Below are 19,746 nucleotides of genomic sequence, written 5' to 3'. Positions count from 1 at the left end.
ACTATGCATGTTGCAGGTTACACAGTGGCTCGGCGCGCGATTACATTTTCGCTACCGCTGCTATATGCTAATAGATCTGAAGATGTCATTAATTGGCGAAAGCGCTAGTCATGATTGATTGTGTAATGACGTAATGTAATTTTTGTATTATTTCTTAGGTTAATAAGACAGTTATTGAAGGATTATTATACTTATTTTATTTCGAAGTCTAATCTTAACACTTTGTTTCACACCGGTCCTTCCATGTACGGTATTAAGCTCACTGTTGGTAATCATTCGACGATGGACAGTTCAGTGGGAGAGGCTTGTTACAGAAGCCTCTGCTACGACCTTGACTTGCAAGCGTGAGGGGGGACCGGCGAAGGGGTATCGATTAGCTACAGCTCACAAGCAAACATTCTTAATAATAATAATAATAATAATAATAATAATAATAATAATAATAATAATGGTTTATTTTAACTGGCAGAGTTAAGGCCATTCGGCCTTCTCTTCCACTCAACCAATATGATAAAAATTACTACAGTGCTATGAATATAACATAATTAATACAATACAATACAATACAATACAATACAATACAATACAATACAATTCAAAGCAATACAATACTACAATTACAAGACAATATAATACATAATTAATATAATACAATGACAATTCTTTTCGTCTTCACAACACCAATAAAATAATTATGTAATAATAATAATAATAATAATAATAATAGTAATGATAGTCATATCTAAATTAAATTAAATTATTAAGCTCGATCACAAGTATAATTTCAATTTGACTGCGCCCGTAAGAAATCGTTTAGCCTTTTCTTGAAAGTGGTTATTGTCTGGCAGCCCCTAATCTTCTGAGGTAGAGAATTCCATTCACGGGGAACTGAGACAGTAAAAGAGGATGAATAGTGGGATGTTCTATGGGCAGGAATTGCTAGGATTTGGCTCTCCTGTGACCTGGTGTTTAGATTGTGACTGGAGGATAAGTAGTTAAACCGGGAACGAAGATAATTTGGAGTAGAAGTGTGGAGAACTCGAAACAGAAGAGAGAGCGAATGAAGTGTTCTACGGTTACTAAGTTGCAGCCAGGATAAAGATTTGAACGAGGGTGTAATGTGGTCAAATTTGTGAGCATTACTGATGAATCTGACACACATATTGTGCACACGGTGCAGCTTGTTCGAAAGGTCAGTTGTCAAGTTTGTAAATATTACGTTGCAATAGTCAAACAGTGGTAGTACGAGGGTTTGCACTAAAGTCTGTTTTAATTCTGGCAGGAGGAAGTTTCTGAATGGGTTAAGAGGATGTATGGTATAGCACACTCTCTTGGATATTTCCTTTATTTGCCATTCCCAATTTAAATTTTCGTCCAAGAAAATGCCGAGATTTCTGACGACGGAATGGTACGGAATAGTGGCATTATTTACTGTAATAATTGGGATATGTCTGTCGTTCATTGTGTTCAGTAGTCTCTTATGTCCAATTATTATAGCTTGTGACTTACTAGCATTTAACCTAAGTCTGAACTTTTTCGCCCATGAAGAAACTTGATTCAAGTCATGATTAATTTTGCCAATAGTTGCGTCAATTTCGTCTGGTCGTGAGTGTATGTAGAGTTGTAAGTCGTCTGCGTAAATGTGATACTTGCAGTAATGTAAGTTTGTAGTCACGTCATTGATTTAAATGGAGAAAAGCAGTGGTTCAAGCACGGTGCCTTGAGGTACACCTACTTTCGTGTATCGCCAAGGGGAAAACCGATTTTGTACTGAGACGCATTGTTGACGATCATGAAGATAAGAGTCCATCCAATTAATGCAGTTGTCAGACAAGTATAACGTTCTTAGTCTTGCAAGTAGTAGGTCAAGATCAACTGAGTCGAATGCTTTACTGAAGTCTAGTAGAGTTAATATGGTCACCTCGCTTCTGTCCATTGCTTCTCGCATGTCTTCAGTCACTTTGAGTAGGGCAGTTGTTGTACAGTGTCCTGTTCTGAAACCAGATTGGTGTTCGTCGTTAAGTTTGTACATGTTTAAATGTCAGTTGTCGGTGTGCGATGTGTTCCAGTGCTTTGGAGAGAGCGGGGAGAATATTTATAGGCCTGTAGTCGTTTGGAGAGGTCGGAGTTTTCGTCTTGGGTATAGGTGTTACTAGTACCATTTTCCAAATTTTAGGAAAGGTATTAGTTATGAGAGATGCATTAAATATATGGGTCACTGTCGGCACGATCACGTCAATTATTTTATTTAACAGTGATATGCTGATACCGTCTATGCCTTGTGCGTTAGATTTCAGTCGTCTTAGTGATTTTCTGACGTCAATTTCAGTAATGTATGTAAAGTGAAATAACGTCTTATTAGGGCAGATAAAGTTTTTTTTTTCTACCACCATGTTAATAATGTCAAAACAAGTACTTATACAAATTTTGGCTACTCGAGCGCAATTACGAGAGCCGTAAAAAATAAGTTTTACTGATGTCGTTTACAGAAAGAAAACACAGTTTTATTGTAAAAAATTATTGAAACAAATACAACAATTGTTGAGCTACTTTTCAACATATTCCCCACCGAAATTGAGACATTTGTCATACCATGGGATCGACAGATAGGTGGAGACGGCTGTCATATACTGGTTCCGATCCCAGGCGGTAGGCTCCAACGACAGAGGGTTAGAAAAGTTGATACCACGGTATGACAGAAGTCTCAGTTCCGGTGGCGAATATGTTGAAAAATAGCTTAACAGTTACTGTATTTCTTCCAATAAATATTTCCATGAAATTGTGTTTTCTTTCTGTAAACGACCCCAGGGAAACTCACTTTTACGGTCCTCGTAATTGCGATCGAGTGGCCAAAATTTGTACAAGCACTTGTTTTGACATTATTGGCATGGTGAAAGAAAAATAATAACATTTTTATCTGTCCCCATAAATATGTTTGCTTGTCAGTACGAAAAATGTCTACCTTCACTGTCACAATAATACGTCACGCTGTATTAGCGTTCCGTGAGTACATTGCGTTGTTGAGTGTTAGTTTAATCAAAAGTGCAGATGTGTGTGTGTTTCATATTAATTTTGTGTAAAATGGCTCATACTGATAGAACATTGACGTCATTTTTTGTAGAATTAAAAGAGAAACCGTTTTCAAGTTGGATGTATGAAACAAAGTGTGCTTACAAAGATATGAGATCGACACCACATTTACGTGTAGGAAGATCAGATTGAAATTTCATGGTATAAGAAATATCCTTGGCAAACAGGGTGCTCTGAGACAAATAAGTTATATATTTTTTATACCTGTATTCTGTTCAGGAGTGAAAATGAGACAGACATGAATCTAAACAATTAATTTAGACTTTTTCTTTAGGTGCCTGACAGGAATTAAAATTCAAAAATATATTTGATAAGGGAAACGGTTTAATTTTCAAAAAAAGATTAAAGATGTTAATTATTCAGATTATTTTTACTTATATTTTTATAGCAATCAGCCATTTCTCTCGGGCCATTACCGCAATAGAGCGGTACTAACATTGGGCAGAGACTATTTTTTTCTGCTTAATGATGCTTCAGCGAAGGAAAAGTGTAATCAAAGTTTTGTTACATTTAACATGTAGAATCACCTCTTAAATGTTGGTGCATCGATCCCCTTGCACCCTGTACAGAAACACAATCATTGTTCTCTCCCCCCGTACCCTTTTGTAATGAGAAACTAAATTTAAATGTACAGTAGTGTAATTATTCAATTTGTCTACTATAATGCAGCATAACGTTTCGTCTTACCTGCAGCACTTATTACGTTAACTACTCTTCCTTTGGACATCTTAAGCAGAGACAAAAATGCCTTTGTGACTCTGACTTGTCCAAGGGTATTCACGTCATATATCTTCTGGAAGACATCGATGGGAGTCCATTCTATTTCTCCAGGACCTATAATGCCAGCGTTGTTGACAACAGCCCACAGCTCTTCAAAATAGAAAAATCGTTATACAAAAACCAAAAACAAAATTGCCAACTGGAGAATATCTATTACTTTATAAGTACAGGGACATCATTTTATTTTTACTTCAATTTTTATTGTACCTCAGTTTTTGAATGCACTTCACTCCCACCCCTTCTACTAATGACGTTCCAACTGTCCTCCAGACAGAATCAATGCTGCGTATAGTAAACAGCACTGAGTGAGTATAGTACGTTCCAGAAATATGTTCGCGTTTTCCAGTGACGAAAGAGCTTTCAATATTGAATCATATTTTCGCACAGGTTTGCCTACGTCGCATCCCGATTTCCCCCACCTGCTTCTGCACGCCCCTCTGTAAAAGCTGGACTGTCTTAGCTCTTTTCTGAGAACATTAATTTCTGTTAGGAATTGGACGTTTACGTAATATTATACAACTGTTTAAAATAACTTAAATAGAAGGGCCTCGTTAAGTAATTAATTGTCACGTGATTTTCCCCCCTTTCTACGATCCTGCGACATAACCACTTGGACGGACAGTAGATAGCATGTCTGAGTAATTTTATCTGTGCGGGTCGGGCAGAAGTGAAGATTGAATTTACAGTAGTAAGATACTCTTTTATAGAGTAGGTACAGAATTATTTCAACATGAGTTACTAGTACGAAGAACGAAACTGGTAATTGGAATTAGATGCAGTAGTCTATAGTGCGATAATGCGATAATATGCATAAAACAACTGAAGCCTGTATCGAAATGAACGGCCACCATTTTCAAATATGTGTTCAAATATCCATATTATGATTATTTTTCAATTAACTTCATTCTCTAAATTGTAGGCTAATGTGTTGCAGACAGTACAATATACACCGCATAATGAATACATTCGCATGGACAGCTCAGTTCGTGAGTAAAAACACCCATTGTTAATACTGTACTGTATTTTGATCAAACAAAAACCTAATGAAAATTATCAAACTCAAAATCGCGATATTTCCTAGTTTACGTAAATGGCTGAAGTACTTTTCTTCCCTCCTATAGCTAGTAAAGTGATTTGTTTGTGTTTTACGCCATATCATCGAACTCCAGTCGTGGAAGGGGGTAGCGAACGGTGTTTCCGGTTCTCTAAAGGTATAGCCAGGTTAATATTAAAAATGTTAGTAAAAATAAAATGATGTCCCTGTACCTGCAGCAACATTACTGTGCTATAAGTAATTATGTTTCACGTTGAAATAGAATGAGACAGAACTTTGTCACAGGATGATCGATAAGCATATTCCCCTGTGTTGATGTACAGTTACCCTGAAAAAGAATGAGACGAGTCTTGATCGTCGGAAGTTAAAGTTCTCCAGCGCGGTTCACTCGATATCGACGTAGGGATACATAACATGACAGATAGTATAAGAATTGTTACAAGGACCACAACAAGGACAAGGGCCAGAATAAGGATCACGAAGAAGACTGCCATTTAAGCCCAGGATTTCACAACATAGCTCGAGTCCCAAAATATCATTGCTTCACTGTACCGAATGGCAAATGCCTGCTAAGGGATCTACATTCTGGACTGCTGCTATCACTGTCTTGTTTCGGTAGCTCATATAGAGCGTGCCGGTTCCATTGTATAACCGAAACGTATCGTGTTCGATCCCAGGTAAAACTTTTTTTTATTGAGGTGTAATTAATTTGTTCAGAGTTCCTCGACTGCCTAATTTGTCGAAAAATATGGAATAATTTATGCCCAATTTCTGGGTCTTACAAGTGGGCTGAACCTCGTCAAAAAAAATAAATCTTACTTGAAAGTTAAAAGTATTCTTCCTCAAACAAAAATCATAAGAAACAAAAAGAGACCTGTTAACTTAAAATCTTGTCCACATGCCATCAGCTTCTATTACAGCTCTAAGTCGATCCGGCATGGATGTCACGAGATTGTGGAATAAGTTCTGATCCCCGGCGAGTTCTTCCCAGGTGTCAACAACTTGATCCCACAATTCGTCTCGATTTCGAGGGCGTCGGTGGGCATAGGTGGCTATCCTTCTCTTTTTCAATTCCGCCCATAAATTTTCGATGTCATTCAAATCAGGTGACTTCGGCGGTCAATTAATGATTTCGATCTCGGGTCTCCTTTGAAACCATCTTTGAATGCTTGCAGCATAGTGCACGGGATGGTTATCCTGCTGGAACAGCAATGTTCCTTCGGGAAAACGTTCTCGGGCGGAGGGAAGGAATATATTTTCCAGAATGTGCTCGTAAGTTTCCGCATTAAACCGGCCATCGATGCGTTCTATAACGCCAGGTCCATCGTAAGACATCCACCCCCAACACGATATGCTAAAGTGCCCCGATCTTTCACGTCGGTGCACATAGCGCTGATCATGTCGGAGATCATCCTCACGATAGACACGGACAGGACCTTTGTAATCACTCGAGATGGTTGTTTCGTCGGAGAAAATTACATTTCTCCAATCGAAATCCACTCGATTGGTAGCGAAGGCAAGACGGTCGACAGCTTGTGCTTCCCCCAATATTTCCATTTGCGCAGCCCTCCGGCTCCTAATACCGCGGTTCCTCAACCTGCTGATCACAATCTGTGAAGAGCCGGGAAAGTTAGATGCTGCTCTTATTTCGTTAGCAGTCAGAAAGGGGTCCTGTCGAACTGTCTCGAATAAAAGAGCATCCTCTTCCAATGAAGAAATCCGCGGACGCCCAGGAATAGGGCGATTTTCGACCTCCCCTAAATTTTGGTAACGATGAACCCACCTCGCGGCTGTACTTCCAGGAACACCGACCAAACGGCCAGCAGATCTAGCCCCATATCCAGCCTCAACTAGAGCTACAACTCGCTGTCTCATGTCACGTCGGTTCGCCATTACGATGAGAAATGAGAGATGACGATAATACTTTAGTGTAGACAATGACTATTTAACATGATATAGAATTATTGAAATAAGAGGCATCTTGCATAGTAAGAGTTAATAAATCAACCCTAAATTAAATATCTAAATAACAGGATATAACAGGAAGTCCTATTGTTGCGAAACTAATCAAATTAAATCTAATTACATTAAATAAACAAACCCCAAGTTATGACACCACATTGCTACAGCTAAATTGTATGTTTTTAACATAAGCATTGAATAGGTCCGTGGTTGTGCGTTGGACGACAAAACCAAACATCGAAAGTTCGAATCTTGCCGAGGAATGTAACTTCTTGCTTTTTATAATGTAAATCAGACTTCTAACTACAATCATTCATATTTCTTACATTATTTATTAATATTTATAGCCAACATTGAATTTGTAAAGAAAAGACTTTAGAAATCTCATATGGAATTTGTGATCTGTAGTGACATAAACATAGATTATCTCTCGGAACTTTTCCGTAAAAGTAAATTAAATTCACTCCTTGAAACTGGAAACCTTATTCGTAGGGTCATTTTCCCATAGCATACAAGCTGAAGTAACACAACCATTGATAAACGATTTGTACACAGAATTAGACTGAATTCCTATTCGACAGAACCTATAATCAATGGCTTGTCTGACCATGATAAACAAATCCTATGTGTTTCCAATGTCACTGAACAATTTCAAAATATGAATTTAAAAACTAAGAAAGGATCGTAATTGCTGTATCTAGTGATTATTTACATTTATGTCTACAAAATGAATCTTGGAAAAACATATATGATACTGGTACTACTGATATTAAGAGTAAATATATTGAATTTTTCACTTAATTTCATAATCACTTCAGTGGATGTTCTCCACTCAATGTTGTGAAAAAATTCAAAAGTTAAAACATGTAGATAACGCAGGGACTTCAAAATCTCATGTATTAAAAAGAAGAATCTATATGTAATGAGTTGCAATGTAATGATCTTCATGTTCTTAAATACTGCAAGAAGTACAGTGTAATTTATAAAAAATTATGAAAGAGGGAAATAGAATATATTTGAGTAGAAAAGTACAAAATTCAGATAATGCAATTAAACCTATTCGTAATATTATTAAATTTAAACTTGTAGATATCCTAAGAAAGAAAATATTTTTTCATTAAACCAATGATTATAAAGTAGAGGATCCCAAATCTATTGCAAATTCTTTTAACGTATTATAGTATATAGTACAGAAATATTATTGACAACTTAAACATTCAAGATTTTGCAAAAGATACTGCAATTGGTTACTTAACAGATGTATTTAATAATTATTATTAATATACGTAATTAGTCAATAACTGCAACAGTGCTTATACATTCAATCATAACATGAATAAAATTGAATGCAAACACGTAGATAAAATAGTTAAAATTAACTGCAGGGGTGAGAATGAAATAATCCAAAGCCATACTTTTAACAAAAATTGTTTTTTGCGAGTGCATTTCTTGCACATATGGGAAAGCTATTAATAAATTATTGTAATAATTACTCAACAAATGACATAGCCTAAGGACTCTAAACCTTTGTAAAAGTTTGTCTATTATTATATATTTTTTAAATTTCATTTTAATTGTTAGTTTTTAATATATATGCATTTACATTGTATATATGTGTGTGTATAAATGCATTCATTAGATTAACTTTTATAATATTATAACTTGTAATTTTGTATTGTTTGCGATCATTAACACTTAATCTCAGGACTTTGTAAAACTATATTTCAACGTGACTTAGCTATTTCAACGTTATTTAGACAAAAAAAATTGTTGTGTAGACTAAGAATCGAACTCGCACTCTTCTACACAACACGCAGAAGTCTTACCGTCTGAGCTATGGAAACGACATGAAAGCTTTCCTTTCTGTGCGGAATGTCGATCTAGTCATGAAGGTCCATTGTCGATTTAACTACACGATTTATGTATATATTTATCTTTTATTTACGTAATATTATCATATTTTTTGCAGTTTTTAAATTGAATTTCGGAACGATGCTAGTAACAAACCAAATAGCCTGAATTTAAGTAACTCAATATTCGTTATCTTGTGTATCGGTGCTCTGGTCTCCGATCATGCGCAGTGTCTTACATCTGAGACTTAGGAATATTCAATCGTCTCATCCTTTTCCAGGGAAACTGTACACTATGATAATGACATGTAATAGGATATCTCTTTGCTGTAGAAATGAAACAAATAATTGGGTATAAGTGGACAATATAAATTATAGAACATAATAATAAACAAGATACACATTAACAGTAAATACTCTATATATAATATATTCAATTAATTCATTTAACGAAATCAACTCCATTACGGTGAACAAGAACACATACATTTTGAGATTATGAAATTCATATCTTTTACTATAACTGCGAGCAAACTTTGTTTAAGCTAAGAAAATGTTCTTCGTACGTCACATGACGTTACAGGGAAAAATAATGACAAAAATCAGTATACAAATTATCAATATTTATATTTTACACAATAAGCTATATATAAATAATTCGTTTATCAAAACCTATCGCGTTGCACTAAACGAAAACCTATTGTGAGGTTATAAAGTGAAAATCTTTTACGATCATCACATAACATTTGTTTAAACTAAGAGAATGTTGTTTCTACGACATATGACGTTACAGGGCATATTTATAATACATTATTTCATTATTATTTAATGGTCCCACGCGTACCTGCTTTCAATTCGACCTTGCTTACGTATCCACGTGACGTAACAGATGTAGCTACCAGACGAAACTACTCGATCCTCTGTACGTTTGGGAACGAAAATGCGATGCATAGTCATGAGTCACGACCTCATGACTCGGTAAGAATAAACTTACCTTTTTTGTTTTCTTGAAGAATAGATGTAACCCTTTCAACTGCATTTCCAACCTGCTCATCTTGTGTGACGTCAAGTTGTATAATCTTTAACTTATCTGAGCAGGAGCTCTTCAGTTCCTTAGCTCCGTCTCCTTCGGAATACAGGCATCCAGCAAATACCAGGACCCCTAAAGAGTCCAATTTCTTCGCAAACTCGTAGCCAAATCCTGTGTCACAACCTGTTTAAGAATTAATACGGAATAATATTAGCAAATGGTTGATATCTCTGACTTAAAAATTTGCTTATTCTGTGTTTTTGTTTCCGAGGTGTTTCCAAATCTAAAAATCAGGTGGATTTCAAACTGTTATCCACAACAGGAAGTAAGGTTTTACACTGTGATTATGTTAAGACTGTGTTTATATGTAATTGAATTGAGTTTGTTTTTTATTTGATTTTTCACCCATTTACCCATACACGTATAAAATTGTCGATGTAATGCTGAGTCCTATTATATCTTCTCCATTGTTCCTTATATTTCACTGCGATGACAAAATGCATTACCACAATAACAGATTCGTTTATTTGCTCTGCCTGTTTCCTTTGTACTGGGTCAGACTTTAGAAAAGATTTCATACCTCTATCTTTTCTGTAAATTAAAAAAAAACGTTGTAAATAAAAGAAGAAGATATCTATACTGTGAGTGGGCTGTGTACCTATTTGTAATATCTATAGATCTGTTTTCTGCGCTTACGCATTGTCAACAAAAATTGGCAGTGGAAATTAAAATGTATTATTTAACCTATCCGTCTTCATCACATCCTTCGATATCACATTGAATTTTTTTCCATTCTATTATGTTTATATCTGTTTCTACTTACGTACCTACGTCTCTACCTATGCGTTTATCTTTGAAATGAAAATCTCTATTATAAAACTCCAATCTTTAAGCCACATTCTAGAGAAGGCATGGGCATGAGGGAGGGACAGGAAATACCTTCCAGTTCACTATTTCTACATCACATGAATTTGACTTTTCTTCTGCTTAATAATAATAATAATAATAATAATAATAATAATAATAATAATAATAATAATAATAATAATAATAATGGTTTATTTTAACTGGCAGAGTTAGGGCCATTCGGCCTTCTCTTCCACTCAACCAGTATGATAAAAAATTACTACAGTGCTATGAATATAACATAATTAATACAATACAATACAATTCAAAGCAATACAATACTACAAATACAAGACAATATAATACATAATTAATATAATACAATGACAATTCGTTTCGTCTTCACAACACCAATAAAATAATTATGTAATAATAATAATAATAATAATAATAATAATAGGGGTGTACAAACGTAATGCGGCATGCCATTACATGAAACATTTCAAATAAAATCAAATACGTAATATAGGCATTCATATAGCCACAACTGTAAATAATCATTTACAAGCTCTAGTTCGCCCCTACTGTTTGGCGAGGACGAGGATGAATTTTGTTACAGTACTGCATAAACGAGACGTAAAGCTATTACGAAATGATAGGCTTTTAGATATGTACGCTCAGTATTTTTCATCAGATACTGTAATAATTTATACAAATCCTTGCTGGTTTTACCCGATATATGGAAAAGGTACTGTCCTTTATGACTCGCCTCTGTGTTTGAAATTCGATAAATTGATCGGACTGAAATTTCAACTAGTAGTGATTGTGTGTTGGCTTTCCCATTAACAAATTATTCTTATACATTCTTAAAAACTTTTTCACTATTTCAACCTGCACAACATATTAAATTAAAATAACATATTGCTTTATGTTACAACAAACTATTTTCTTAATGTAAACCATTATTAACAATTATATTTTAAACTCTTACGTCTATAAGTTTATGTTCGCTAATATCCTCCTTATGTTCACAATCGAAGTGCTGTCTGATATGTTTTATATGGATCTCAACTGAAGAGTTGAGGCATTGAGCTTGACCTATATTCATAATAGTCCAAAAAAATAATCTTTATGCAATGTTTCTTGGAAATTAAAACTACATCTACAGTTTATTTCCCATAATCCGCCACTTTACACACCCCTGATTAAAACGCTATGGTACCGAGTTCAGCCCCTGGTTACTATATGTACACGCAGACAGGTAAAATATTTTGTGGAGGGAGAAATGAAGAGCTCGTGTATACAATGTCCGTACGGGAACATAATGCCCATGCCTATTCTAGGGATTACGAACGATTATGAAATGGCGCATTTCACACTTGTCACTTTGGATTCATACCTGTCCACCACAGAAGATTTCGTGGCGATTGTCGTCGAGAGGTCCGAAATCATTATTCGTAACACATATTAAATTGTTTCTTTCGTTTTATAAGAGAACTACGTGCTAAACCCACCTGTAATCAGTACTGCCTTGTCTTGAATATCGGGTAGCATACGTTTTGGCAAGAAGTACCATACCAAGTCGAAAATGTTGCCAGTAACACTAAACGCAGCAAGAATTACAAGAAGATTCCGTAGGAAATTTGTCTCGATAAACACATGGAACAAAACATACAGCACACCAAATATAAATGTTTTCTTCATCAGATTGTCCAGCAGATACATCTTGTATGCTTCAGTTCTGTAACAAAATAAGGAATACGGAGTATAAAATGGCACAACCCGCAATAATCGCAAAATAGATCGTCCTCGATGGTGTAGCGCAGGAGACATCTCAGTGCACTATGGTGCAGGCACAGTTTGCTCGCTAGCTCAGTTCTGTCCCTTAGACATGAACTGTGCAGCAGGAGTTGGGGGAAAGGGTGGCGTCCGTTCACTTGTTCAACCCTTTTAATCCGTCTCTGATAATTTTAATGAAAATAAAGACGGAAGAAGTATGTAATTAATTTATTTTAAAAGGAACTGTGTAATAAGTAAAGCTGAGACATGTAGGACTGCAGGACAATATCAAGTTAACTGTATTGCGATGTTTGTCGAAGTAAATAGTATGAAGGGTGGTTGCGTACAGGCATGCGACTCAGGCAACAGAACACATTTACGCTGTATAGTGAACAGACCTCCAGGGTTATATTATCTACCTTGCGTAACGTATAATATTTATAATGGCAGAATCATCAAGTATATGAATAGTAAACAGGTTGATGGAGGAATTATACACATAACATTTCTCAGTAAGTGGGGTAAATATTCTATGAAATTTATGTAGCACAGAAATTAAAGGTAAAAGACGTAAATTCGTAACACAACATTGTAACACGAAAAACATAAAGCACTGATGACAGTTTCAACTGAGGAAGAAGGACATGAATTGCATTTAAGTTTGAATTAAATGTGTACCACACAGAAAGACTTTTTTCACGATTTATGTAAAACGATGGTATGTGTCAACATACCAATAAATAACGTTGAAAATACACACTTTAGAAGCTTTATGCGGAAATGCGTGAAAAGGAAATTCCCTAGTCAATCAACTTTACAGAAATACTATACACCGAAATGCTATTATAATGTTATAGCCTATCTCGCAAACGACTAAGTATAGGAGATAGTAAAATACGTATTTCATTAATGAAAGCACAGACGCCTCTGGACAATTTGTTCCAAACGTCGTTACGGACATTCTTCCACCACACAAATCCAATAAAACTTTTTTATTAACCTCTGAAATTCTTGAGAAAGTGGATCATTTATATATAATCAAAATTTTGAAACGCCTATTACCCTCTTATGGCCAGACGAAATAAAAAATGATAATGTATAATTATTTTCATCACGGATGCTACCTATACAGTATGTTAAAAGTTGGTAAGGAACTTCAACTACTTTAGCCGAAAGTTATCCTAGCCCATGGACTACATCAAATAGAAAAAGTTCGCTCCTGCTACAGTGATGTGAACAGTTTCATATCGAATGTCAAAGAAATATGTTTAGGGCACCAGGTTGGATTACTAAATTCAGTGAAATACCTCCTGGAGCCCCTGTACCGCCGCAACCCGTTATAATTAGATGGTGGACATGGCTGGATGCTGCAGTCTATTTTGTTACACATTATAAAATGGTTGAAGACGTAATCAAAACGTAGGTAGTGTTTCCTGCAACAGACTCGAAAATGCAGTAATGATGACATGATCTGAGCTCCAGTTTATTTGTCATGTGAGTATACACTTCATTCTCTGTTGTTTACTCTATAGGACAGCGTACAAAGTCGGTATACCAGACCAGGACAAGATACAGCACTGTGACGTCACCTCTCTCCGCTCTGCCGTCTCGCATTCGATGTCTGTGCAGGGTCTGTGAAATGTGGACAGTAGTTTGCAGGGAGGGTGGAGAGGGTATTTGGCGTGCAGGTAGCAGTGATTTAAGCGATAAATAAAAGTGATCTGCGTTCATAACACAGTTTAATGCCTGGATATCCCAATGGTAATGTTAACTCAACTGCACATCTTGTGTTCTGATTATAAATAATTCAATTTCTTCTCTATTATGCGAAAATCAATCTATAGCAAAGACAGTCTCATATGCTGGACACTTTCCTGTATCTAATAGTCACGTAGTATTTCATTTCAGTTAATTTGGCGAAACAAATATGTAGTAAAATAATATAAATTTTTATTATGCACGTTCATTTGTACGTCAAGATAACCTTTATTTATAATGACTGCAATCACACAACGTGTTTAAATATAATTAGAAATAATTAAACCTTTGCTGTATTTATGAAAAAATACATACAAACTACATTTTCTTTTCTCTGTAATTTGGAAGAAGGCACAGAACGATTAATTATGTTTACATTTTTCTGCATTCTTTTGTTTCTTTTTTCTTTAACTAATTTATCAATATTGGGACATAATGACTGGGCAATATATAATTAAGACTGCATGTTAGGTTGTGATCTGACAGAGTACTTCTTGATTTAGATTTAGCAAGTTTCATAACAGAAAAAATTGTTCGCATACAACCATACGAACCAAACATACATAATACCTGTGCAGCAAATGCATACAATCTCGGGAATTTGGCTTGGCAGAAATTCCTGTTAAAGTCAACCAAGTCCTTGTTGTGTTTATATTTGTCCTTCAACAAATCGTCACATTGTAAATTTAACACTTCCAATTGGTATCTGCTAGGAACATCTTTGACATCTGGGGAATAAAGGGTTGCAAAGAGCTTAAATATAGTAGAAACTGTTCTACATCTTGAAACTACGACTCAACTGGCGAAGAAGATCTTGTAGAATTTGCACATATTCTTATGAGAGACTAATGTCCGGATCACGCACTTGCGATAACTTTGAAAAATGCACAGTGTTTACAGCCAGCAGTTGATTTACTCATAGAGCCAATAACAATTTTAACGCTTCAACTTTATAGTATATATCTGTTACGATGAGACCCTTGCCCTGAAGTGAGGAATTTAAATCGTTTAAGTGATCTGTTAAATCCGCATGGAAAGCCAAGTCACAAATTCAGGTTTTTTCTTGCAACTCGGGGACAGGCTGATTTAGACTTGTCATGAATAATACTATTTCTTCTCTTAACTCAAAGAAACGCCGTTTCTGTAGGCAACTTTGCATTACGATGCTCTCACCTGACGTCACACGAAATGAGGGATGTGCTCTTCCTCCACGAACGTCACACAGTCTGAAACTGTCTTCCGCTGCTGTACACTGACCTCCCCCGCTCTCTTTACTTGCTATGCTATAGTTGGGTGCACGTAACGTAGGCAACTTTGCATTACGATGCTCTCACCTGACGTCACACGAAATGAGGGATGTGCTCTTCCTCCACGAACGTCACACAGTCTGAAACTGTCTTCCGCTGCTGTACACTGACCTCCCCCGCTCTCTTTACTTGCTATGCTATAGTTGGGTGCACGTAACTTAACGACAAACGTCCTAGATGTCTCAGCTTTACTGATAAATTCGACCTTTTTACTGCTGAGTTTATTCTTTTACGCACAAAGAATCATGTTCCTAATTGGTGATTATTGTTTCCTTCCCCATAATACAACAAGTAATCTCCTATATTTGTGATATGCCATTGCCATGTAACCTAACCCTTTATACTCCCACGAAGTCAATTCTATATCTAGCTAGTTCTTTTGCTACTAATGTTACCCCTCCTGTTCTATAAAGATTAGTTACGTTCCACATACCAAATCTCATAACCTTATTCCTTTGCTGTGTTCATGGCAGAGAAGGATTATCGTATGGATCCGTAAGAAGCTGTTTTTTCCAGTGATGGGTCGTTAGCCCTTCGCCCAACCCCCAAGCTATTCAATATATTCGCAGCTACCCTCCATATCTGGAAGCATTCTCCTTTATCCGCAACCTGAGGACGCGCCATGCCGTGGTGATAGGGACCCACAATGCATTATTATTATTATTATTATTATTATTATTATTATTATTATTATTATTATTATTATTATCTTCTTCTTGTTTTCTACTACAAAATACAGTGATAAATGAAATGGTATAGACACGTCTGTGCAGAGAAATTATATAAATCATGTTTAATCCATGACATCTTTAAACGAAAACGCCTACTCAGAAAAAGTGGGTTTGAAGATATCTCGTCTATTAATACGGATGAAAGTTCAATGCTAATCGAATCCTGAGCAATTGTATGAATAAAGCAAAGAAAATTATAACTTTTCTCTAAAGAGTGAATCTTTATCTACAAAGTTTTGTCTCAAATTGACACTTCTTAAGATAGAAGTTTTGAGATCATTGTAATTCTGTTTATTACAGAAATTGCATAAAATAGAAATACTGTATTTTTAAACGAATTACTTTTCTGTAAGCGTGAAATCCATCTCAGAAGTTGTTCCTTACCACAAAAAATTTAACGGTTGCTTGTGCGGGAGATATACCTGATAAAATAATATTCAAGAAAACTTCAAGAAAAGTGAAGGATACAACTTCACCAACTTTAAATTGTAACATAGACGATCACTTTCTAAGCATCCAAATAAATATGTAAACTCAAAATGTCTTTCGTTCAAGAAGATTATTTTACATTCCTTTCGTTTATCACTTACGAATTAAAATTCAAACTATTGTTGAAACAAATGAACTGTAGATTCTGAATTTAATTGATACTTCGATGATACCTTCCCAATTGTTCATGTAACTTCATGTATTTCCACGCTTATTTAATAATCTGCAAATTTTTTCCATGGAACTGCATTTTAAGAACATTCATACCTGTGTATTATTGATATTAGAGGAGAAAAATTCGCTCCGGCGCCATAACAGATATATTCTGCAGGACCAAAAAATTAATCTTTACGTAGACCCGTATATTTGTTTAACAGTAACATTTTCCATAAACTGATATCTTTCCGTACATCCTTTGTAATATTTCAGTTGTTTTTTGACAGAGTGTATAGGCCTATAGTAAATAACTATATGTAACATGAATTTACTCCTTTTTGTTGCAAGCTATTAATATCCTTTATGCTATTACCTTAATTTTCTTCTTATGTAATGATGTCAACTAAATAATATATTTCACTTGTTCACAAAATCTTCTTGGTTGAGGATGGAGACTCAAATTTATGCGTATCGCTTTAGAAAATCACTAGATAACTCTGCAGCCACGTATTCAGTTAAACTGGGACATTCCCTTGGGTCTTTGAAGTATTTTGTAATTTTTTTTAGAAAAGAGAGGAAAAAGACTTGTGGCGGTTTGAAGGCTAACTTGTCAGTATCTTGCACTGCCCAGCGAAGGCCAACAACTTTAAAAAGTGCATCAAATGCATTTATACTAAGCGAAGAATTCAGCACTGCGAGACGGATGATTTTTTACAGACATTATGGGCCTAAGAAAGGAAGAAGTGTCGATTGTAAGTCATACAGTGACGAACTGCTGGAAACGTTGAGCAGTAACAGCACGGGTCCAAGGAGCGGGTCATACTGCTCTTAATCGACACGCTGATGTAACCGGGAGCTTAATTAATATTAAATCATAAATGTTGTACAAATCATAAATTTTGTAGGGTTAATTCAAATTCAAAAACAAAAGATACCGGAAGTCAGTTTAGTTTATTTCATCAAAACATACAAAGCCTTAGAAACAAGTCACCAGAGTTATTAACATTCTTAGAAATGGAACAAATAAACCCATATATAATATGCGTCACTGAACATCATATGAAACAATAGGAGTTATCGGCACATTCACTGGAAGGATACAAACTAGGAGATAGCTATTGTAGACAGAATCTACAGAAAGGAGGTGTTTGCATATTTGTTAGAAACGATATAAATTTTAAAAATATCAGCCTTTCAAAATTTAGCAGAGAAAAAGATTTAGAGCTGTGTGCGGTAGAATTAGAATTAAAATCTGGTAATCTTATAGTTATAGGTATATAGATTTTCTTCATCTACTAAAAAATACATTACAACACGAATACATGTTTTGCGGAGACTTAAATATTGACTATCTCACTGAGAACACTAAAAAAGAAGAATTTAACACATTATTAGCAATCTTCAATTTAATACATACAGTCAATTTTCCAACTAGAATACAAAAAGGATCGATTTCTGCAATTGATAATATAATTATAAGGAAAGATAGATTAGATAGTTACCGGACAGTTCCCATTATAAATGGTCTTTCAGACCATGATGCTCAACTAATAAGAATAAACGATAGCATTCCTGCATCAAAACACCCGAATAAATTTAGGTTAAGGGTTATAAATGAAGAATCTTTAAAGGACTTCGAAGCTAAACTAAAAAATGAAACATGGGAATCAGTATATGATAATGGTGATATGAATAGTAAATTCAATGTGTTTCATAATACATTCTTAAATATCTTTGAATCCAGTTTTCATGTAAAGTACAAAAATTCTCAAATATCTAAAAGCAATTGGATTACACAAGGCATAAAAATTTGTTGTAAAACGCGAGAAATAATTGCAATTCTAAAGCAATTAAAGTCTAAAAATTCCTCGGGATATTGTGAATTTTATTAGTAACAACAATGTAATTTATTCCTCACAACAATAATTCCTTTCTACAATTCGCCTTAAACGCTCTCGTCAACAATTGGATTTTCACTCAACACAGTATTCGTTATAGCACTCCACTGATGACAATGACAATTTACTTGGACTAGTACGAACAACAATGAACTGTTAATCTTAACTAATATTTACAAAGCACTATTTACAAATCAGAACTATCAGTTCTCAGTTCACAGTTCTTCTATCTCAGTCACTCGAGTTCACAGTATCTCGAACCACAGACCTTCAGAGACAGTTCACTGTACTCGAACTCAGGTCCCTCCAACTGCGGTCCACTGCACTCGAACTCAGGTCCCTCCAACTGCGGTCCACTGCACTCGAACTCAGGCCTTCGGATGCTGACGCAGATGCGGACGCACACTCGAGTCGAACTCCGGCACACAAGTCTGGCTTGCTTGCTCTGGCTTACTCACTGACTGAATAACTGAAAACTACTGTCGTTCCTTCGCGACCGTAATTTATAACCACAGCGACGTAGCCTCGAAAGTTCGAATTCGCGAGTCTTCCACTTCGACGGATTTCTCGGCCTCTCTAGGCAAGCAGAAGATGCGCGCGCAAACTCCCTCTCCACTCTCTCGCCGCGTAGGCCCTTCCCCCTTACTTCTCTCCGCCACGCGCTGTCCCCGCGCGATCTGCTTTCTTGCGGGACGCTGGTCGTGAGTTCGAATCTCACGTCGCTGTCACAATATGATGAAATTACTAGTAAAATATTAAAAGCCAGTTTACAAGTAATAGCCAAGCCCCTGTCTTATTCATGTAACTTTTCAATGTTTAATGGTGTATTTCCAGAGCGACTGAAACATTCAGTTGTTATTCCTTTATTCAAGAAAGGGGACCTCGCCCGAAAACTACAGGTCCATATCCCTTCTACCAGTCTTCTCAAAGGTCTTAACAAAAAGTTATATATAAGAGAGTATATCATCATCTTGATAGATACAACATTCTCATTCCGGAACAATTTGGATCCAGAA

General features: G+C 35.7%; 1 protein-coding gene and 1 long non-coding RNA gene across 3 annotated transcripts in view; one reads left to right on the top strand and one right to left on the bottom strand.

Annotated features, from left to right (window-relative positions):
- The window catches only part of LOC138704835 (uncharacterized), a 412,725-nt gene that overhangs the window by 305,678 nt on the left and 87,301 nt on the right, over positions 1 to 19,746 (top strand). The gene's annotated exons all lie outside the window — the stretch shown is intronic.
- Positions 1 to 19,746, bottom strand: part of LOC138704827 (estradiol 17-beta-dehydrogenase 2-like) — a 119,169-nt gene that overhangs the window by 28,470 nt on the left and 70,953 nt on the right. Inside the window, exons 1-4 of one of the 2 annotated variants that reach the window (XM_069833119.1) lie at positions 17,206 to 17,415; positions 12,127 to 12,353; positions 9,731 to 9,949; positions 3,778 to 3,960 (exon numbers count right to left, since the gene is read on the bottom strand). In XM_069833119.1, coding sequence (XP_069689220.1) covers positions 3,778 to 3,960; positions 9,731 to 9,949; positions 12,127 to 12,337 — 613 coding nt within the window. In that variant the 5' untranslated portion in view covers positions 12,338 to 12,353; positions 17,206 to 17,415. Of the gene's footprint in view, positions 1 to 3,777; positions 3,961 to 9,730; positions 9,950 to 12,126; positions 12,354 to 17,205; positions 17,416 to 19,746 lie in introns of those variants that run through there. The other variant, XM_069833122.1, reaches the window with a different exon arrangement.

Source organism: Periplaneta americana, chromosome 8 (assembly GCF_040183065.1).
Source record: "Periplaneta americana isolate PAMFEO1 chromosome 8, P.americana_PAMFEO1_priV1, whole genome shotgun sequence".
In the NCBI taxonomy this organism is placed as follows: Eukaryota; Metazoa; Arthropoda; class Insecta; order Blattodea; family Blattidae; genus Periplaneta; species Periplaneta americana.
The sequence above is the reverse complement of the archived record's forward strand: the minus strand, read 5'-3'. Positions and strand labels throughout refer to the sequence as shown.